The sequence below is a fragment of the Cebidichthys violaceus genome, unplaced genomic scaffold, assembly GCF_023349555.1.
Source record: "Cebidichthys violaceus isolate CVI_PGR_0920_01 unplaced genomic scaffold, fCebVio1.0.p SCAF_49, whole genome shotgun sequence".
Taxonomy (NCBI): Eukaryota; Metazoa; Chordata; class Actinopteri; order Perciformes; family Stichaeidae; genus Cebidichthys; species Cebidichthys violaceus.
Window position 1 is genome coordinate 342,318 of NW_027176694.1, and position 22,778 is coordinate 365,095.

The 22,778-nt window shown below is 43.4% G+C and overlaps 1 protein-coding gene across 3 annotated transcripts in view; it reads right to left on the reverse strand.

Moving 5' to 3' along the window:
• Nucleotides 1–604: 604 nt before the first annotated feature.
• Nucleotides 605–22,778, reverse strand: part of usp45 (ubiquitin specific peptidase 45) — a 33,932-nt gene continuing 11,758 nt past the window's right edge. The window contains exons 7-18 of one of the 3 annotated variants that reach the window (XM_068730014.1): nucleotides 20,803–20,898; nucleotides 20,093–20,223; nucleotides 12,359–12,446; nucleotides 9,697–9,778; nucleotides 9,337–9,428; nucleotides 8,578–8,634; nucleotides 8,227–8,361; nucleotides 6,378–7,041; nucleotides 5,999–6,096; nucleotides 5,584–5,670; nucleotides 5,272–5,416; nucleotides 605–3,795 (exon numbers count right to left, since the gene is read on the reverse strand). In XM_068730014.1, the coding sequence (XP_068586115.1) occupies nucleotides 3,665–3,795; nucleotides 5,272–5,416; nucleotides 5,584–5,670; nucleotides 5,999–6,096; nucleotides 6,378–7,041; nucleotides 8,227–8,361; nucleotides 8,578–8,634; nucleotides 9,337–9,428; nucleotides 9,697–9,778; nucleotides 12,359–12,446; nucleotides 20,093–20,223; nucleotides 20,803–20,898 (1,806 nt within the window). In that variant the 3' untranslated portion in view covers nucleotides 605–3,664. Of the gene's footprint in view, nucleotides 3,796–5,271; nucleotides 5,417–5,583; nucleotides 5,671–5,998; nucleotides 6,097–6,377; nucleotides 7,048–8,226; nucleotides 8,362–8,577; nucleotides 8,635–9,336; nucleotides 9,429–9,696; nucleotides 9,779–12,358; nucleotides 12,447–20,092; nucleotides 20,224–20,802; nucleotides 20,899–22,778 lie in introns of all 3 variants that reach the window. The other 2 variants (XM_068730013.1, XM_068730012.1) reach the window with 2 other exon arrangements.

A 22,778-nucleotide genomic window follows, 5' to 3' on the forward strand; every position in this document is an offset into this window, starting at 1 on the left:
ACAGCAACGAGCATTCCAGCATTAGTTTCTTACAACTGTCTCACGCCAGGGAGAGGTGGGGGGGGGGGTGCCTTTCATTAAGTGAGATTAAATCACATCTAATGCTTCAGCAGCATGTCCCCGAGCCAAAAGACACCACCCACCCCCCACCCTCGCCCTGACGCTTTAAAAATAGACAAATGCATTTCAGAAAAGATTTGCTCTTTTTGTTGGTGGCAGCTTGACAACCTGTTTTTAACGTTCCGGCAGCACGACTCGGATGTCACAGCGTGTGGGAAACGAGGGGACGTGCAAGGGCGATGCTTTTGGACGTTGCCCTTTTTCCCTCGATTCCACCACCCACCTCCTCTTCACCAGCTCGCGACATGTTCTGAAGCAGCGCTGCTTTGCACCCGTCGGGGCGGATCACCGGTGACGACGGGCTGAATATGGCACCGTGGGATCCACAGCGACAGCCCAGAGAGGGATGGTGGACAACATCCCACTCGGGAGTGAAAAACAGGATGACATCCAAGTTCCAAAAGCAGAAACGGCAACAAATAATAAAAAAAAAAAAATCTCGCTCCTGCTAACACACACAGAGAATGATGAGTCTTGTAGAATATTCAGTTCATAAATTAGATTTATTTTTGATACAGTTTGTAGTTATACTCATTCCAAATGTTTAAATCATTTCATAAATGAAATTAATTGATTTTCTGGAAACAAAAATCTGTCTTGAGGAAAAAACCTGCACGCCTGAAGCACCATGGTTTTGTATCGTCTCTGTTATGTACAATTACATATACTCTTTTATTATTTTTGCTTACAGTAAGTTACACTGTACATAAATATGCCACACATATCCCTCTTTGCATTTTAATCTGCATATGTTTTCCTCTCACCATGCACAGGGTTTCTTAAACCTGAAGCACAGGCACTGAATTTGTCCTCGTTTTGAAAAAGATGAAATAATAAACCTGCTAGATTCTGATGCACATGTTCAGCCCTGTTCTTTCTACCGTTTTGGCCAAATGTCCGACAACCAGGAAAAATGTTGTTTTTTTTTTTGTTTTCATCTAAAATATTTTCATAGAAAAAGATGAACAGCTCATTTGACAGACATTTCAAGAATAAGCAATACATTCATTTTTTTTTTTTTTTTACATTAACCCATGCACATTATAGCAAAGATGATTTTGTTTTTTTATTCTAGTCAGGCTTTAAAGCCTTCCAGTTTGTTAAAGTTACTTTATTGTTCAACCTTACTGACAGTATTAGGGATAGTCTCAGCGCTGACTCTCAGTTCAACAACTCAAGGGGTTTGTGAGTGAGCCTGTACAGTAACAGCAGAGCTGACATACAATGAAGGCAGTCAAGGTGCTTTGTTGGTCTGATAAACATCCGAGTGCTTTTTGTTGTTGTTGTTGTGCGACACTCAAGAACCACACTGACGACCTTGAAAGAACAAACGTTAAAGAAAGTGTATGAAGTAAACTCCTCCGCGCGTTTGGTTTGAATTTTCTGCTCTGATTTACGGCTGCAAAAAACTTGTCTTTGGCAAATGTGATTAACTGATAGTCTTACGTGTTTACATTCTGATGTAAAAAACAACAACAAAAAAGATCTTTTCAAAGGAGGCTGGAGAATAACTGTTGTGCTGCTCTTTAAAAGGTGCTATGTGTAACATTTTAACCAGCACGGCAATGAAAACGACCGTAAGCCGCGATAGCTCGGTTATCATCATTAGCATACATACGTATGGAAAAGACTGAGACAACAACTAGTCGCTATTTAAAGGAGAAGTGTGAAGAATTTAGTGATGAGGTTGCAGATTTCAATCGACTTGACACCCCTCCGCTCACCCCTTCCTCTTCCAGAGGAGTACGGTGGCCTTCAGGTAATGTAAAAACGTGAAAAGCTCTCTTTAGAGCCGGAGTGACTTAACATTACGTTACATTACAGTCATTTAGCAGACGCTTTTATCCAAAGCGACTTACAATTCAGTATCTATCTACACACCGTAGACGCAGCTACGGGAGACATTTTGGGGTTAAATGTCTCGCTCAAGGACACATTGACATGAGACTAGCCGGGGATCGAACCGACGACCCTGTGATTGAAAGGCAGCCCTGCTCTCCACTTAGCCACGGTCACCCCACTTAAACGTGCATTCTCTCTACTGGCCATCAGGGGGCGACTCCTCTGATTGCAATAAGAAGTCTGATTGTATAGAAGTCTATTAGAAAATGACTCTACTTCTCACTTGATTTATTACCTCAGTAAACGTTGTAAACATGAGTTTATGGTCGCAATCACTAGTTTAAAGTCTTCTTCAATACAGCATGATGTTCATTTAGTACATGATGGTCCATTTAGAGTTAAACAGACCATAACGCAGGGTATGATTTAGGGAGTGGCTACCTTGTGATTGACAGGTCGCTACCGCCACCAGAGCCGTATACGGCAAATCTATGTCAGTCCTCCGCAGTCCAAATACGGTTACTTCCGCTCACTGGTTGCAAGAAACCAAGATGGCGACGGCCAAAATGCTGAACTCAAGGCTTCAAAGTGGCAGTCCACAAATCAATGGGTGACGTCACGCCGATTACGTCCACGTCTTACGTACATTCTATGAGTCCGTGAAGAGGACCCACTCTTTTTGTCGATATGAAGGACTTCTAAGTTAACGAAAACACAACGATTCTTAGTTTTCCGGTGATTACAGACTAATGAAAAGATAGTTGTGAATATAATATTCCGATTTCAATAGATCCCCCTAAATCCTACGCACTGCTCCTTTAACGCCCATGGTGCTGTATTATTAGTCGTGTTTCCCAAAATGCACGCCGGTACGTCCCATAAACTCTGTCACGAATGATGCTGCTAAATGTCCTCGCGCTCCATTCTCTTCACTGAAAAGGACAAACCTGTCTGAATTCATTCTTTCTCCTGGCATTTCTTACCATCTATCATCTGCCATCGGCAAAAACAGTCGAGCACACATCTGAACAAATATGAGACGAAAAAGGAAACTGTGTAGAACGCAGAGAGAGAGAGAGAGAAGCAAAGTGAAAATGATACACATAGCACCTTGAATCTACATTCTCCTGTCTCTCACTCACTCACTCATTCACTCACACGTGCGTGCATGTGCACACACACACACACACACACACACACACACACACACACACACACACACACACACACACACACACACACACACACACACACACACACACACACACACACACACACTTGACATCAGCTAGTCAGTGCTGAGCACAGTTTAGCATGCAATAATTCTGCTGATTTCCTGCTAGTTACTGTAGAAAACTCCTTCATGCAGTTAATATCTCAGGCACCTGATCGTGACGGACGTTAAACTTAGAACAGCTCAGGTTCAGTAACACTCTTTTCTCCCGACATCTTTCTTTTTTTTTTTTTTCTTTTTTAAAGAAAACTCAGGAAACTCAAATAAACTCAAATAATTTGTATGCAAAACGGTCCCTCCTCTCACGTAAGACAAATGAGTGTACAGTGAAGTCTTTCCCTTTTCTTCCCTCCACTACCTACTCACAGGTACAGGATGAGGAGTGGTACAGGCATGTACCAAAAAAAACTAAAACTAACAATACAAAGCAAAACGAACATCTAGGGAAAAATACTTCTGCTCGTCACATTACAGCAGTTCCTCGTAGAAGAGCAGGTATGCCTGAGAGTTGAGTACCCTTGACTCTGGTACCGTCTGAACGGTGGTATCACTGATGTACACCCACTGGCCCTGGAAGCTGCTCCCGGCTTCCCTCGCACCTGAAACGCACACAAACACACACACACACACACACACACACACAGTGTGTCATTATTGTGGGGCACAGAGACTCATTAGAGAAATATATGGGGTATGTGGTGCTGTATCTGTTTCGTGGTGGGGATGTCATCATTTTCTTTTTAATGGTGGCGGTCTGAATAAAGCCCAGTGTGGGTAAACAATCTTGTTCAGTGTACAGAAATGTAGACGAGCTCTGAGAGGATGGCTCAACAAAGCTAAAATAAGACTTTCCAACAAAGTAGCATGTAACATTTTAAAGCTTCTCAATGTCACAAGGGGACCAAAAGTTGTACTCTGGTCCGACCATTAATCAAGTCGGGACCACCTTAGCTTAATGGTGAAGCCAGCGCACAACGCCTTAACCCAGGGGTTCCCTTAACCCAGGGGTTCCCTTAACCCAGGGGTTCCCTTAACCCCCGGGCCGTGGACCTGCAACGGGTGCAAAGCATTTGCTGCGAAGCGCAACGCCGTAAACCGCAAATAAATATATGAAAAAAAATAAATAAATAATATACATCATAGGCTATTTGTGCAGTAATTGCATTGAACTTGGCAAGGTCCGTCTGCTTTCCTCTCACCAGCCGTGCACGCAACACACATGCACGCAACACACATGCACGCAACACACATGCACGCAACACGGTCGTCACTGTCATAATCACCCGCCTCCACACCTCACAAATTGGATCGGACCGAGCCGCTACAGGGCTGTACAGAATGTCATTTTTTACATTTAAAGCTACCTATTGAGGTTTTTTTTTTTAAACAAAGTTTTGAATGTGTGTTAATACAGGTGCCTGCACCCTTTTATGTACAAAATTTAGGACGCATTTTGAAAGAATAAACGGCAACAAATATTAGATGAAGCGATAAAGAGGTTTTTATTGTCATTGTAGTGATACAACGAAATTTCGTTGGGTTTGAAATATGGATTGAAGCAGAATATTTCGTTAGATAAAATCATCTTGTGAATTATGGAAATGATTGTGTGTGTTTGAGAGAGATTAAGGAGGACTGTCACTGATGTGCACACGTTTCTGTAAGTGTCCATATAGACAAACAACTCTGAACTGAAATTATGTTGGTCATTCCTACAACTCATACAATTTTTGGTGAGATCGCTTTTTTAATTTTTTTGCTCTTATGAAAATGCTTTAATTGATGCAATTTGCTGGCTGGTTTTACGTCATCTCTTTTATGTGAATTCTTTATCGGCCGATTACTCGTCTGTTGGCTTTTTCCTGTTCCAAACTACCGTTATTACATCGGCCCTGTGAGGAACAGAAAGAGAGAAAACAACATGGATCTATAGAACACAGAGAGCTCTGTTCACCCTGCCCTTTGCAGAGGACATTTTCTCGGTCACAAGGGGTACGGCCTTTGCTGCAAAATGCTGACCGCACACAAACACACCGACACAGAAAATAGGTCTTAAAGGAGATTCAAACCCTGACCTGACTGGTTCCTGTGGTGCTGTTCCGTTTTCCTCTGGGGAGAGCGCACTTTTACATATGCAGTGTAGTGGCCCCCCCGCATTGAGCCACTATGTTCAACAATCCCATACAGGCTGTAGAGGACACGCTCACCAGCTGCCAGGTTCTAGTAAAAAATAAAAATAAAAAAGGAGGAGGAAGGTTAGCAAAAAAGGAGAAAAAGAACAAAAAAAAGGAAAGGTTTGAGAAACAATAGCACAGAAATAGTAAAGTAGTGGTAAACGAGAGTTCAAAAAGCTCTGTATCAGAAGTTTGACACAGAGTGTTTTTTACCTTGCAGGATGCCGAGCAGAATGGAGCCAGATCCAGGATCAGGGGAAAGTCAACATGGCGGTTCACTTTTCGTAAGTTCATCCCTGCCTTGAAATACAAAACAACAGCGTTTGAACATTTAGGCGTGTAGATCGAACACAAGCCGCATGTTTGGAATATGTAAAAAAAAAAAAAAACAGAATTAGCAATTTACATCCATGTCATCACTTCATCAGTTTATACTACTGGACATTTCTTTGATATTGACATGATTAGCATCCTTGAGTCCAAGAGGGCGAGAGAGATATGGCGTTCATATGGTACGGACGCACTGACAACTCCAAATGAAATGGCGAAGACATAAAAAACACACTCAATATTTGACTATATGCACGATAAAATGAAGGGCGAGAAAAGGCAGCGTGCGGCTGCTCACCTGGTGGAAACGTTTCAGATGCAATGTGATGACGGGAGGCAGCGAGGAGATCAGAATTTGCTTCCTAGCACTGGTGTAAATCTTCTCCAGCTTCTTGTCTACGGCAACAACACAAAACACACAGAAAATGTCAGGTTTAACCGTTAAAAACGTAATTCTGTCTCCGTGTAAAACAAAATAACAATCCAGACTGCAGGGGATGAGTTTGATATTCTAAAGACGGGTTTTGTTTTGTGAGTATTGCTTTAAGGGTTTCCTATGTACAATAACCTGGCAATAATCAAGAATCATTTTGCAATGAAATTGCACCACATCAACTGTTCGCAGCCCGGTTGCTCATCCTCAAAGCTCTTTGTCGTTCCAGATGTTTTTGTCTTACCTGCCGAGCTGCTCTTGCGCAGCTGTTTCTGTCTGCGCTCGGTGCAGCTCTCACACAGCAGCTTGTTGTTGCCCATCAGCAGCTCCACAGAGGTGAACTGGTGCAGGCAGGACTGGATGGAGCACTCCTTGGAGCTGGGTGTGTAACTGTGGGACAGCGCCTGGAAGGCCCCCTGGTAGTGCTGATGGTGGAGGTTGTCCCGGGACTGCGTGTCTCCCGGCTCCTCTGGAGAGCAGTGCGTCAAAGGAGAGCACTCCCCCGAAGCGAACCCGAGGTTGACTTTGGACACTGCGGTGACGAGCTGCTCCACGGCACCGCCTTGCCTCGTGGCGGAGGACGACGAGGACGGGGAGGTGGCGGAGACGGGCGTGGGGGACGGAGTGAGGGTGGAGGTGGAGGACGGGGTGGACATGTGCCCGTGGCTGTGGCTGGAGGAGAAGGCGCGCGGGGCCCACTCGCTCTCCGAGGCCTCGCTGTCGGCGTCGTTGCTGCTGTCCTGAGCGGCCGAGTCTCTCTCGCTGCCGTCCGACAGGCTGCCGGCAGCGGCCATCTTGCAGACGGAGACGCCGCGGGCCGATCCGGCGGCCACCCCCTCCTCCTCTGGCCGCTCCGCACTGCAGCCTGCTCCCTTCTCCTCCACAGAGCTTGAAGACCTCCGACTCTGCTGCTTCTTGAGGAGACAACGACAGATACGTTAGCCTCTTTACAATTTTACATGTAGGTTTAAAAAGGATCTTGATTAGTTTCCAATACAAGTTGATGGCCATCTGCCCACATAACAATTTGCACTGCTCAAATATGAAATAAAGCATCTACATTACCAGTAAAGGAATGCAAAAGATGCCACTGAAATGAGAACATTTCTCTCTTGTGCACAATATAACACAACGATATGTTGCAGTAATGATTATCCTCCTTGTAAATTATGTAAAATATATTATGTGCTGCTTCGGCTGGTGTGCCAGATGTTAAATACTGTGGTCGCTTTGTGGCTCTATCAGTAAGGGGCACACACTTTATTAAGACACGTATAAATAGGGTGTGACGTGGATGTGAAATACCTTAGAGGTTAGGTATCAAATTTGATAAATAATGTAGTGATGATTACACATCTGGACAACATCAGCTATTAGCTTATTGGCCATTACAGCATGTTTGACATGTATTGTATTTCTACTGGTGTTAACGTCACAAGAGAGTAAGAGAATTTCCCTTAGAGGAATCTGAAGGGTCAGGCTTTGTCTTCTTTCAAAGTCTCACACAGGAAGAGGAGAAATAACAACCGAACAAGAAATGAATGACATGTTGAAATGTGAATGACCAGCATGTCATTCAACAACTCTCATACAGCAAACAAACAAATGAACAAAAGCATGAAAATCAACAGTAAAGAGAATCGCTTTACAAATAAGCAGCGCTCACAAGCAACTTCTTCTCCATCACACACTTAACATCAGGGCTGTGCCGAACGTCTTTTTTTAAAAAAAAATGTTAAGCTTCTATTGAGGGTTTAGAACAAAGCTTTGAATATCTATTAAAATATCCTTGAACAAAATCCTCAACTTGAATATTCTTTTCACGTTAAATCAACTTTCTTTAATGAATAGAAGATAAATAGGAATATGAGCTAAAAGCATGTTGTGAATTTTGAAAAATGTTTCTTTTTTTTTTTTTTCAATCAATTTTGACTTTGGGACTCACAAATGCTCTGGAGTCATTGGACAAGTTGAGTCAGAAAGAATCCTACGCAGCCACCACCGGAATCTAACTTGATTCAGAAGATGTCAGCGTTACGAATGAGGCTTCCAACTATTCGGTACGGCCCTACATTACACACGTATATCCCTACCTGTCCGCTCAGCTTCCTCGTGTTCCTGTTGACGGAGTGCGCGGCGGCAAGGACCTGCTCGTTGTTGTGAGTCATGTGGGTGTCCTGCTCCCGGCTGCCCTTCCCCAGCCTTCCGGGGTTGGAGGGTTTTGATATCTGAGTGCGACATAGAGAGCATCTTCACTTCTGGAACCGTCAGCAACACTTAAACCTGCCAAACGCAAAAAACAATCTTGCCGCCTGTCAAGTAACTGTGGCATTTTTCTTGTTTCCTTCTCACTAACTTAGGTATAGTGTCTGTAGGAGAGTGATAATTATCATCCTCTGATAATATTTGCACAGATTTCCTTATGAACAGTCGTAGCAGCTCACCCTCTCCTCTATGATGGGTAAAGAGATGTCTATGAAAGCCTCTTTCACTGTGGAGATCTGGAAGACAAATCACATGGAAGTCAGTGTCAGCATGCATATATATATATATATATATATATATATATATATATTCATCATCTTTCTAAATAGTCAGAATCATACAGTCAACCTCTGCTGCAGATTTTCTACAGGTCTGTGTGAAGCTCTGAGCGGCTATTTTTCAGCTTTTCACTCTCCAGCTGCACACCTGGTGCTCTCTACCTTCAAGGATGTTCATGAATTTTAATAGTGGCGTTTGCTTTGTTAACATCTCTCGTGTTATTGTAAACGCCTGCCGCAAACAGTTGGTGTTTGAGCGGGTCCTTGAAGGGCTTTTTGTTTTTCTCAGACTTCTTTCTCAGCACATCCTTTGGGTGTGGGAATCATAGTCAAAAATGTCCCCTGGATGTAACAGCTGGAAGAGAAATGGGCGACTTGATGCTGGTTAGCTACACCTCGGGTCAGTGACAAACATCTGTCAATTCATAGTAAATGGAGAACGCCAGCGTTGCTGGAAATTGTATGGCAATCTACCGTGCTTCCCGCAAGCAAAATAGAATGAAACGTAAAGGAAAGTGGGCAAGGTTACACATTTTCTATTTTAAAAAGCGATTACTGCCTAAAGCCGAAGATAGGGTGATCTTGTTGACCCCGTGCTCTTATGTGTTGCGTTGAGGTCATCGCACCGAGCTGTGCCTGTTCACCCCCGTGCACACTTACATGCTCGCACTCTTCACACATTATTGTGTTGGTCAGCTCGCCCACAAAAATGCGGTCGACGAAGTTCATCTTCACACCTTCCTTTCCGTATGCTGGTGGGGAAGAGAAGACATTGTTTTTAATCGAATAACGCTACGAATAATCTGTCCATTCACTCCACTAAACCACGGTGGTCACTAGTATTGACAGTAGAAATGTTTCGGTAGACAGTGAAGGTTTATCTAACAAACACTATACTGTGCTCTGTCCTCCATCAAACCGGTCCTTTGCCTGATAACGAACTGAGCTGTAGTTCCTTTAACTGCCACAAGATGGGACTATTGATCTGGGCCAGCTACCCAGGACAGCGAGATCACAAACCTTTGACTTGGCGTTTGGTCTCCTCATCTGCTGTCTTTTCTGTGGGATTGTTGAAAGCCTTCAGAATTCCTGCTTTCACCCTCTAGACACAACAAATACAAAAAAAAAATAAAAATATGATGACGCAGGCTTAAAATGATGCCGAATAAATACATTAATTAAAATACAAATTAACCCCGGGATGGGTGAATTTTTTCCACGAATTCCCTCCATTACATCCATTAGTGAAACATCAAAACCCAGCCCACAGCTCAGTTTGACAGGTACACCTCTTATAAGCGTCATTAGTGTAAAAATAATTATTGTGCTTGTCGAAAAACGTTACCATGTGAATCTCTTAATTAACAGTGCATGTTTGTGTGTGTCTATGGGCTCTTCACGGGGCCCTCTTATTGGAGGTGACGTGGTCAGTGAGTGTGTCTGTGACAGAGCTGTGAAGAGGCACAGCCACAGTAAAGCACCAATCAATAGATAATTGGCCGCGGTCTATGTCTGCGGTCGAGACCAGTCAGCCCCCCCCCCCTCCCATTGTCCCGGGACCCACGCACTGGACTGGCTATTTAGGTCAAAAAAAAGTCCTGTTAATCCCAGCCTAGCCAGAGTGCACCCCACTCAGTCAGCAGTCAAACCAGGCTGAGCCTCTCCTAGTAATTAATTACCAGTAGCCCCATACCCTCCCTCTCCCCCCCTTCCCCAAAGTAACAGCGTGCACTGTCCCACACAGGATGGGCCGAGGGAGGGGGTTTCGGGGGAGGGGGGGCGGGGGTTGGAGAGGGTTGCTGGTACAAGGGTGCAGGGGTGGAAACAAAAAACGAAGACAGGGCGAAGAAGGACAGTCCATGCCCTGAGAGAGTAATAACTACCGTCTCAGCTAATTGGTGATAATTGACTGGGGCCAAATTAGCATATTTAGATCTCTGATACTAATGGCCAATCAACACAAACACTTAGGGCCTCTAAAAGGTCGGTGACACCCACTGCTAAAAATACCAGTCTCGCTCTGTGACACACAGCTCACACAGGACAGTGTGTGTGTGTGTGTGTGTGTGTGTGTGTGAGCTATTTGAGCGGAATTTAAGTGTTACTCAAATGTGCCTCTTCACAATGAATAGGTGTATTCAGGTTCACTTGGAATAGATTCATCGCTGTCAGCTTAGAACATTTTTCTTTTGTTGTGTCATGTTTGTCCAGTGTTTGAAGAAGCTATATTAACAAACACCTTATGATAGGAATAATCTTTATTAGAAAAGTTTGTAAGAAGTTTAATGTTTGTGTTCATTTTAAAAATCCTTCAACAATGTCAGCTAAAAATGCCACTGTATCTCTGAATGTGGCTGGCTGTGTAAATGAGTTTCTGAGTGAATGAATAGAGGAGGCTGTAGCCCCCTCCCTCTTTACCTCCTTGATTGGATTGGGAGATGGGCTGATGAGTATGTGTGTGTGTGTGTGTGTGTGTGTGTGTGTGTGTGTGTGTGTGTGTGTGTGTGTAGGAGGGGGGCTGTGGGTGACCCTCCAGCACAATGGGACAGCCCCGGAGCTCATTCAGCAGCTGTGGGTTTCCCAAGATCACACAATGATGCCGGTCGTGCCACTTGCAAGTCCCCTAAGTGGCACAACTGTCAGTGTTCACAAGTTTGAATGGGAGCAGGGGAGCCCAGCCTGTGGCCCCTCCTGGGTCTGGGGCTGACCACTAAACACACCCGCTAACTTCTCCTCCTTGGTTCACATAGCCACTGGTGGGGCCACAGGGGCCAGCTCAGCCCTGAAAAGGGCTGCTGTGGGGCCTCCTAATTGCTCTGTGAAGGGAGTCTGTACAACCATAAGGTTGAAACAAAACAAAAATGACTGGCAAAGCAAAAAACAAATATTGGGTTGTGAGAGCATACCCACCCACACCCACACACACACACACACACACACACACACACACACACACACACACACCGCTGGATCTTACATGGTCTTACATTATGACTACACAAGTCTAGGATGGCTTTTCGAAACAAACAAATTCCAGACGATTCTGTTATTGGTGCTACTCTCAACTCATTTCAGGCATTAGCATGAATGATATAAGTGAACTACCATCATTGTTGCTTATATCAATTGTTCAATATAGTCCAGGAAACACAACGCAGCAACCCAGGCAAAGATTTGAAGATAATAAAATTAAAAAAAACAACTAAATACAAATTGCCACATCAAATAGAAGAAAACTAATTAAGGTTGTACAGCCATGCTAGCAGCTCAATGCTAAATGCTAACGCCAGCATGCTAACATTTTCACCGTTACAGTGGTAACATGGTGATGTTCAGCAGGTTTAATGTTTACCATGTTCACCATCTTAGTTTTGAATGTTAGCCGCATGCTAAAATTGAATGGGGGGTAATGATGGGTTTGTTAGCAATAGCGTGGCTAAAAAAAAAAAAAAGCATGTGCATGCAGTGTCTGCCCTCACTAGCACAATTTCTCCTTCCAAATGTTGAAAATTAATTTTGAAAGAAACCTCAAACACTAGAGGTACGAGGAGCACTCTGTACAGATTTAAAGGACCTTTCTGTACTGAAGAGTACTTAAGCAAACTTTCAAAGGAAATAGATTAACAGCAATTATATTCAGGACTTGGTCATTACAGGAGTACGTGTGTGTATGTCAGCTCACTTTAGTTTCCTCTACTCGTATGGAGTCCAGTAGGTAGTGCAGAAGCTCCTGGCTGTCTTGTTGTTGGTAGCCCTTGAAGCGCGGCGCTCTGGGAAAAAAAGAAAATAAAAACATAGATGAAAGTCAAATGTATTGCCAGTATTTAAACAATTATTTGATTTAAATATTAGATCTTGTCCACATGCATTTTTTTTCTTCTGTATTTCTATAATTCAAAATTATTCCACAGACTTTCAATCATATCTTATGCAGGCAGGAAGTCTTAAAAGACAGACAATGCACTAAAATGAATAACCAATTGACACAATCTTTCCTCCATTGGGTTGAATACAGAGGACCATTATGGGCCAAAAGTGCTCCACACAGGACAAAGATAATAATAATAACAACAACAACAACAACAACAACAACCGGTAGTCACAGCACAGCTCTACCATGCTGGCAGGCAACTTATCGTGACCTTTTGCTGAGCACATTTTGTCGGTGGATATCCATCCCGGACATTCATGCCGGAGCGGTTAGAGGGGAGGCTCTCCTTGGGCCCGTCCCCTGGCCGTCCGCAGTGAAGCAGATGTGAGGACAGATGCCAGGGGCAGATGGGCAGCCAGGGCCGGAGCCAATGCAACCTGTTGGGCCGAGCCAGCCACATAACCACAGGACAGGTTGGTCCGACAGGCACAACGGCCACAACACACACGGAGAGGTTTGAGAAGCCATAAGTCAAACGTTTAGGACGTTCGGAGGGCGGTGGGTTAACTTCTTTTAATGGCATTGGGTCGATTACACCAGTGCTCCTCGGGTTCTTATAGTGTAGCATTAATAGATCTGCCGTCACTTTAAAGGGGAAAACTTATCTTTTGTGTATTGTGGTTTGACAAAAGTGTTTTTAAACGGAATTGGCCACCAATTCTTTGACCCAACAGATACATACCATTCTTTATTAATAATTATGCACAATAATAATATAAATTTATCATCCTGGTGTAGACAAAATCTGGCAACAGTGTTTTGTATCCAATTATTAATGCCATTCATAATCCTATTTATTGGAATAATTCACTTAAAATGAATCCTCCCTCTGAGACACGCTGACATGTGACCCAAGACGGGATGTCCGTGGTTGGGGGAGAGATGGCCAACCACCTGCCCTCGACACAGGTCATAACCAGGAGGTCTGGAGGAGCCTCGAGTCCCCCCCCACACACACACACACACACACACATAAAGACACGATATCTGTCTCTTATGCCCTTTTTGTGCAGACACATGGGAAAGGGTGGGTGGAGGGGTGAGGATGGTACAAAGCACATATGTCACTTATGCACCATCCCTAAAAGTGAACAGCATGTGAAGGAATGCTCGCCTCTCGTTCCACTGACTAGTCTGACGACCTCCCGAGAGAGAGAGACACAGAGAGAGGAATATATGGCAAAAGAGAGAAGGAAGAGAGTGAGACGGAAAAAGAGAGACAGAGAGGCAGAGGAAGTAGAGAGGAAAAAAAATATGAAAAGGTTGGTTGGGATCAGTGGGAATGAGGAGGTCTGGAAGCTCATCCCAGTGGAGAGAAGCAGAAGGGCCCTGTAGCGCTGCTCTCAATCTGGCCAAAGCAAACAGCTGCGGTGCTAACACAATTAATAGCCGGATGAGTTAGTACCAGACACAAGACCACACAAGCTCCCCGCCCCCCAAACACACACACACACACACACACACACACACACGTACTGTATGAGCGACACAATGCACCCGCACACTGCTCACATCGTAAATTCATCCAGCATTTGCTCACACATAGGCATAAACAAAATGCATCTATATGACTCAATGACTTCCAATATGTTCATGAAAAACATAGAGCTCTGTGCAAAACAAAGCCATACACATACCTGAACTTGGCTTTGTGCCGTCCGTTCTAAATTGATTCTATTGATTTGACAGATTGTATCCTGACCAACAATAAAACTCCTACCTCTCACCCAGGAAACTAAGTTGGAAGACTTCACTTTGAAGGTTGACAACATTCGCTGGCTGAATATGTTGCTAGGTGACAGATGAAAAGGACAAAAAATGTAGTCATATCTATGCTATATCATGAGATGTTGGTGTATTTGAATGCTTGTGGGCCAATTACAGAGTGAATTGTGTATAAATACATTCTAATAAATGTGTTTTTTTTCTTTTTCTTTTCTTCATCAGTAAACCATACAGCATCTATTGACTTCTGGTCTCTTTAGTTTCCTTTTTGTTCAATCAATCCACACACATACCTTGCAAGACTGTGGCTGCTGTGTTTGAATTCAGGATAAGTTAATGCAACCTTTGCCTCTGTGTCTCCCTCTAATTACAAGGAACGGTTTTGCAAGATTGAGAGACGCTAACAAAATCCATACCTGCCTTAGGTGACGTTTCATGGTCGGCGTATTTGCACAGGTTTAATTATTCCTATTATGGACATAGAGGAGTCATCAACAATCCTTATTTTCAGGTTTTAACATTCACTGGTAAACCAAAGTTAATGGAATCTTATCATCAGGGGCCAGTATTGAAAAACCTGTCATTTAGATCCGAATGATCAGGATAATTGAATCTCTCTTTACTTAGTCAAGGATCAAAATTATCTGTCCGAGTAATTCAAAACATCGGCAGGTTGGATCCAGGTTGATCATGGTGATCCCAATATGACCGGCTAAAGGATTTCCAAATCTCGACTCCCAGCCCCTGGTCTGAACAGATCAAAAACCATTGTTGGACCATTTCACAAAGTAGATTTGGCGCCCAAATTGTATAAAATTTAGCATTTGTAAGACTATACGGATGGCAAGCCAACATGTCAACAGCCAACTACTTGAGTACTTTTAGCAATCGCTAACTGCTTAGGTTATGCTAACAGTAGCTAACTGGGCAGTTGACTTCTATGTAAAGTAGCCGCTAGCAAGCTAGCTGGCTTTGTTGATGAACGTCACAGTCTATAGTTCAACTTTTAAAAAAGGGAATTCATTGCAATTATGTCATACATTGACTCAAACAAACACCAACGTAGCATTTTAATATATGATTTATATATGCTTAAGCTAACGTTAGCTAGCTAGCTAAAGTTAGTATGTGCCTGCCGACACAGCAAACTGTGAGATCCTTTTAAAATACCGGCACCAGATTGTTAAGTCAGAATCCCTGGAATGTGGTTTCTCGGCTCAGCATATGTGCGCACACCAATATTTGTATTACTTTTATCAATATCTGCCTCTTTTCTTCAACCTGAAAGAAGTTTTCCTCCTGAGCAGACCAGTATGCCAGCCCTGCCTCTTTGTGTTTGCACTGCGTGTACATCAATGTAGATGTGTGTGTCCTGCATGCCAGAGCACTAGATGGAATCTATTGTTGTCCTCTGCTATGTCTATCAGAGATGTAAGGCTTCTCATGAAGTCTCATCATGGATGGAGCAGACAGCTAGCATAGCTTTCATTTTTTTATTTTTTTTTGCAATAGAAGAAAGTGGCGTCCTGAAAATGTAATCAGTCCTTGAAAGAAGCAGGTGTAGATGAATGTCTCTCTGTGGCCTTTTCTATTCATCGTATGCATTAGAAATGCATAGAGAGGGCCTGCCATTCTTAACAAATAGCAGCAGTAGACAGGCCGTATGAAAAACCACTGTCCCTGACCTCAGACTCCAGGTGTCCATGGGGAGGTAGATAAATATTTGAATCAAAAGTTATTTTCCCCTGTCTTCACACCACCGACGAGCTTTGTAATAAAACAAGGCCTTGGTACAAGCTGGGACCCTCTCTGGCACCAGATAGAGTGTGTGGTGCTGACCGTCCAACCCACATAGCTTGGCACTGGTCCGAGCACAGACCAGACCCCTTTTGCTGGCAGGGGGAAGAGGCAGGCTGTGGGGTACTCAGCTGGTTGAGGTCAAACGCACACACGCACACGCGCACACACACACACACACACACACACACACACACACACACACACACACACACACGACCAGAAAGTCAATGACTCAAAACAGCTTCTTTTTTAAGAGGCTAGAGCTATGAAGAATGTTGTGCTCTAGTAAACAATTTAATTTAATTTAAACACATTGGTTGCATGGATATGAATGGTGAATGGTAAAAAATATTAAATTCAAGATGAAACTGTGACGGGCCACATTTAACTGCGTCAAATTTGGTCGAAATCATCTCAGATTTTTTGAGCTGCCAGATATTTACAAAAACTAAAAAACAAGGTGTAAATAGCCAAATTGTTGCGTTGAACAGCCAAATCTGGTTCAAATAAAAAAAAATTCTGATTTAGCCCTAATAAATAAAAAATTGTGCTCAATAGGGCTTCAGTGCTGCACATTAACACTCAAACTGGCCCCTATCGTAGCCAGATAACCTTATTGACCTTCCCATTAACACCAACATACTGGGAAAGTCAGTGAAAGAGAAACGGACAAGCGCTTTGGGTCTACCCGAACCTCTTGGAATGACAAAAGGGGATGATATATGTTATATTCACAGAGTGTAGTGAGCACAGAGGTCACTGAAATGGAGGAACATGTAAACAGCAGCAGTCCTTCAACTCGTCCTTTCAGCTCAAAGCTAGAGACCCGACTGACTGTAGATGAGTTGCCGTGTGGAGGAGTTTACTAGAGAAGCATGCGAGTGTCCAGGCTAGTTCACAATGCTACTGCAATCAGGTGCACAATGTGGATGTTGAAGGGAACAGCATTTAAGTGAATAAGGCCTTGAAAGCAAATCTCCAGTTCTTCCATAGAAATCACAATAAGCAGCCAAAATCATGTTGACCATTACTTGATAAACAACAATTTCCCTAAAATTGTTAAAACAACAAGGGCTGTACCGAATATTTCTTCAAACTCCATTCATAATGTTGACATTCAAATTATAAATCAAGATTTTTGTATGTCTATGCATTCTGTTGAAACCGGTATTTCTGCACAGTTGCAGATAAAGATTAGGCCACGCTAATCACTGTATCCCCGATATTCATGCTGCTAAAATTACACGCGATCATAAATATCCTCTGCTCTGGTGTTTCACTGACTGCGGTGAGTGAATAGTTTTATACTATGTGTAGAATTAGATTCCAGTGGTGGCTGCGAAGGATCGTTTCCAACTCGTGTGTTCCAAACATGTCCAATAACTCCAGAGCCTCCTAATGTCCAAAAGAAAAAATGTGTTGAAAAAAAAGATACGGGTAACCAAAATTCTCAACATGTTTTTATCAAACAAAATATTCTGCGTCAATCCTTATTTGTTGGCGTTTCAAAAACAACAGTTTCCCGGCGGTCAAAAAATGGTTTGCTCTCCCGCTTGCCGCACACAAAGGGAGGCAAACACTGACGATTTATAATTATTAATTAAGGAAAGTTGATTTAATAAAAAAAGACCAGCTCCTTTAATCCCAATGAATTACTTAAAACTACTAAGAATAACTCCAACTGAAAATGTTGTTAGATGATTTTTGTGTGTGATTTCAAACTCTTTCTTCATGAGGGTTAAGATCTAAAAGCTTGTGTCAGCTTTCAGTTTTTTCAGAGATGTAAATTCTTTAATCCTACCCACTCAGCTGTGGTGAAAAGAGGTAAAAAAAAATTAAAAATGTTTGGGATGATAACACCCCCCCCCCCCCCCCCAAATATTATTTATTGCTAAAATCCAGGTTGTTCAGCACACAGCTCACAGTTCAGAACAACAGCATAGCTGCTAGTACCAAATCCTATTACGTTTACATTATGGGGTTGGCTGCTCCCTTACATTGCCAATAGAGTGAAACAAGGTAGAATATCATATCGTACTACATGGTGCAGCAACTAGTGATTCTTTTTATTATCGATTAATCTGATCTCTTTTATTTTATTTAACCGATTAATAAATGTCTATAAAATTGTGAAACTTCCTCACAAGTTACCAGAGCCCATGGGGACGTCTTTAAGCTTCAATCTGGATTTCTTGGTACTTTCAACAGTCCAAGCTTTTCATCTGACGCACACGTTTTGGTGCGCAGCAACTGTTGAAATGTTACCTGCTGGTATCTCTTCGCTCTTTGCGCTCAGTTCACTCTGCGCCATTACTTGGAAATCAGAGACTCTTTTCAAGAAATAAAACAAGGTCACTGAGAATGAACCCAATACTTTTGAGTTCTTGGTAAGAGATGTTCAGAGAATTGTATCATTCCCCTATATACGTTGACGCTGTGAAGGTTAAAGTGAATGAAATGAGTTCAAGTGCTCAACAGTGATTTTTTTGGGTTCTTCACTGTTAGATTTTTTTTTGGTGTCAATCGACTAATCGATCGAGCTTTATACCTATGCAACTATGTTTTAAATAAGAAAGTGACAGAATTTTGCTTTGAAATCTCCAACTTCACGATACTTGTTGTTGTTCGCTACACTTTTGTTGCTAAGAAACAATGCGAGTGGATATTATTCTTTACTGTAATGGTGCCGTTTGGAACAGGCCACAGGTGAAGAGTTCGAAATGTTAAAGTACGAGTATTAATAATGAACAAATTGGACCATATTCAACATATATTGGGGTCTCCAGCAATACACCCGCCGTGTGTCAAGTAGATCGGATGAACGGTTCTCGACAAACGCAAAGGACATACACAAATACGTACAAAGCGTTCACATACTGGCCTTAACACACGTTAGCTTGTGGTGTAATGGGTGCTGCTGAGGCTTAAAGGCATATTCAATCTCTATTCCAATGCATGTCAGTGGAATAGATTAGCCCTAGCTTGAATTAGACGCGCATGAATGCATAAAGGTGTGTGCAGTGCTTGCTGTCTGAATGCACAATTGCCTGCATGTGTGTTGCAGGCTGAGGTGGTACCAGGTGAGGTGGCTGCCCACACACACGCACGCACACACACACACACACACACACACACACACACACACACACACACACACACACACACACACACACACACACACACACACACACACAGGCCTTTCTGATGAAAGCTAGGTACCAGAATAACTGTCAAACCGCATCAGAGACGCACCCAGTCATCCAATGTCAAATGCTCTGGTCACCCACCTGCATTACTACTCAAATACACACACACATATTCACATACACACACACACATATTCACATATTCACATATTCACACACACACACACACACACACACACACACACACACACACACACACACACACACACACACACACACAGGGTGGATCCAACCAGCAGTGTACCATGCTCAAACAAGAACCCAGCCGACCAAACATTCACACTGCTCATGAAAGAGCTGTTCATTCGGTTCACAAAACGTCGGGCTGTTCCTGCCCGTCACACGGCCTGTTGGACCTTGCTCCGGATCAAATGTGACACAGGTGGCACAGCAGTGTGGCAAGATAGCAGATAGAGCTGCAAATGGGTTGCTGCCGCTGCACCTCTAATAGGGTACAGAGCCCGTAATGTGTGGTTTTGTGTGTGTTGAAAGAGTGCGGGAAAGGCATTCAGCTGGGACCAGGTGCTACCTGGGTCTGGCTGGTTAAAGTGGTCACTATACTGCAGTGAGGGGATGAAAGCAGGTGAAAGCTGTGGCCTCCCGTGTTGTAAACTGCTGCTGGGATGACGGAGAACTGCAATACGAACTAACTACGGCACAATCTGGCAACTTCACGCACCCTAAGATCAAATCTGAGCATACAGAGTCATCGTGGGGGATTTGATGGCGATTGATAAGAAGAGCGGCGCCTTACTTCTGGCAGAGCTGGTTGAAGAGGATCTTGGGATTGATCGGGCCTTTCCCTGGTTCCTTCATGTTCTGGAGGAAGAGAAACATGGCCGCAGTCAGCGGCTCTGGACTGGGCAGCGTTACTGTCAACGGACTCTGTAATATGAAGAGACAGAAACATTTATTTACAAATTTCAAAAGACTTTATCAAAGCAGGATACCATTTGTATATCAAATACTCATCCCATGATGCCTTGAATTCTTCAGTGTTTAAGAGAGACAGAGACAGACAGAGGGGAAGATAAGGTAGACTACTGCATGCAATATTTCTATAAGTTATTCATAACTTCCTCCGAACGCTGCTTTTTCTCACTTTTTGATGTAGTTTCACTGTTTCATTTGTTCTTTACTGTATTTCAAATTCATCCAGACTTTATGTTTTTTTGATTCTCTATTCACCTGTGGAGGCTGGGGTGAGTAACTGATATACAAATGGTCATTTGGTGGGTGAAGCGTTCCTTTAAAAATTAAGACTGAAAGTTGACTGGAAGCCAAAAATACCAAACAATGAACATTTTCAATTAACTGATTTAAATCTAATCTAAATTCAGTTCTGGTTAACGGTCACTGATCTAACGCATGTAAATGATACAGCAGGGAACCATAGGTCATTGGGATGATCATTTCAAAGGCTATGGTGTTAACAAAGTAGAAGAGGTGGACGTCAAACTGTACCGCGTTGGTGTCGACCGTGGGGCCGATCCTCAGTTTGTAGCCTTTGTCCTTCACTTCCTGGATGAGGTCTATGAGCATGTGCGTCTGAGACAGGTTCTGTGGGGAGAACAGAACTATTTTCAGACCGCTATGCAAACATTTCATTAACATTTTGAATTAGGTATCGTTTGTAAGATCAACAACGTTAAGCAGCAGGAATACTATTTATACAATCATTGGATCATGAAATTGGTCATAAGCACTGAGTTTACTCTTCAACAAAGGAAAAGACACGGCGACAATTTTGCGCAGGAGAAAATAAGTTGTAGTTCTTCAAAGATGATAAACTGTATTCACAGTTTGCTTGTGGCAATCTAATGTGGTCAATTAAAATACCCTTGAGAAATGCTATCGCCATTGTAGTAGGATTTAGAAAACTTGTGGTGGGTTCATTATTCTAAAAGTGGGTTTCAAATCCACCCATTATCTGCGAGTTTGAAATGTAGAGAAGATCCTTGGTGGGGAGAGTAGCCTGAAGCCATCATTGTCCCCTCTTGTTAGAGACACATCCCTTCCTTCCCTTTCAAGAGATGTTTGCTTTGTCACATCCTGGCGATGAAGACAGTTGCTATGGAAAACGCACAATGAAGCTGGCATTGTGAACGCACACACAGCTCATCCCCTGACAATTACGTGTTTTCACCAAAAAAGATTGCAATTTTCAAGGAGACAACACAAACAGACAGGGAGAGGGAGGGAAGCGCGCTCACTGAAATTTCAATGAACGAGGAGGGCCCTGAGGGTGATTAACAAAATGGCGAAAAAAAAACAAAAAAACAGCTTCATTGTTGAAGAGGCACGATGGTTTGCAGTCACCATGACACGACCAGAGAAAGAATGGGGCTCCTCTACGGCTGTGTTGTATGGCGAACATGCTCTGCACCAACTGAGTACCACTCATGTATGGGAAGGTGAACGGCTCCGAGCCGCCACTACATTTACTGCTGCATTGAATATGCTTCAAAAATTACCTCGAGGCCAAGGCCGTTTACACGCGCAGTCATTGTAAGACTGACATCTGGTTTACTACAGGCCAGGCTCTTCCGAAGCGGCACTTGAGGAGTGTTTCCACATTGTAAAAGCCAGTGTTTCCCAATAATTACCTAGACTGTGGCGGCCCGCCAAAGTTTATTTTGCCCCGCCACAGTTTCATAATGAACCAAAATGTATTTTCTCAAAAAGGGTGGGCTGGCTGGCTCTCTCCGGGAGCATTTCCTCGGCAGCGGCGCACAGCGACCGGCTCTAGTTCCGCTCGGAAAGCTGTCTGGCGGTCCCTGGGCCGTGAACTTGCTGGCTGCGCCCTCCCTTCCTGCGGCGAGCGACAGAACGCCCTGTTCCCTCGCACGACGGCTAACCAGGCCGCACTCTCCTCGGTACGCGATCTGCGGCGATGTCGGCAAACCCACCAGACCCCCCCCCCCCCCTCTGGAAACACGCAGCCCGTCTCATTTACCACGCTTTGTGAGGGTGGCTTTTTTTAACCTCGTCATCGCCATTCACATTCATACAACCAATGATTCCATTATTTACTAGAGCACAGTGTGAAAATACTCTGTTACAAGTAAAAGTCCTGCAATCAAAATATACAAACATATAAATATAAAGTTCCATAAAATGGAAATACTCACGTAAAGTACAAGTACCTCAAATTGTACTTAAGTACTTGAGTAGCCTTAAAGTTACATTTCAGCACAACCCCTAGAGGGTCCGATATCCACCCACTAGTCTCATAAAATCCTGCCGGAAACACTGAAAGGTATATTTTATATATGCACGTCCATACTGTCGTGTTGAATGACTCATGCGACTCATTAGGCTATCAGGGTCTCTTGAGATAGAGCAATGACTACAGCAGGTTTTATGTGCCGTGAGAAATCCACCTTCAAATAATGTGATCATGCTTCAGGTTTCAGGAAACCTTTAAATCACACCTACTT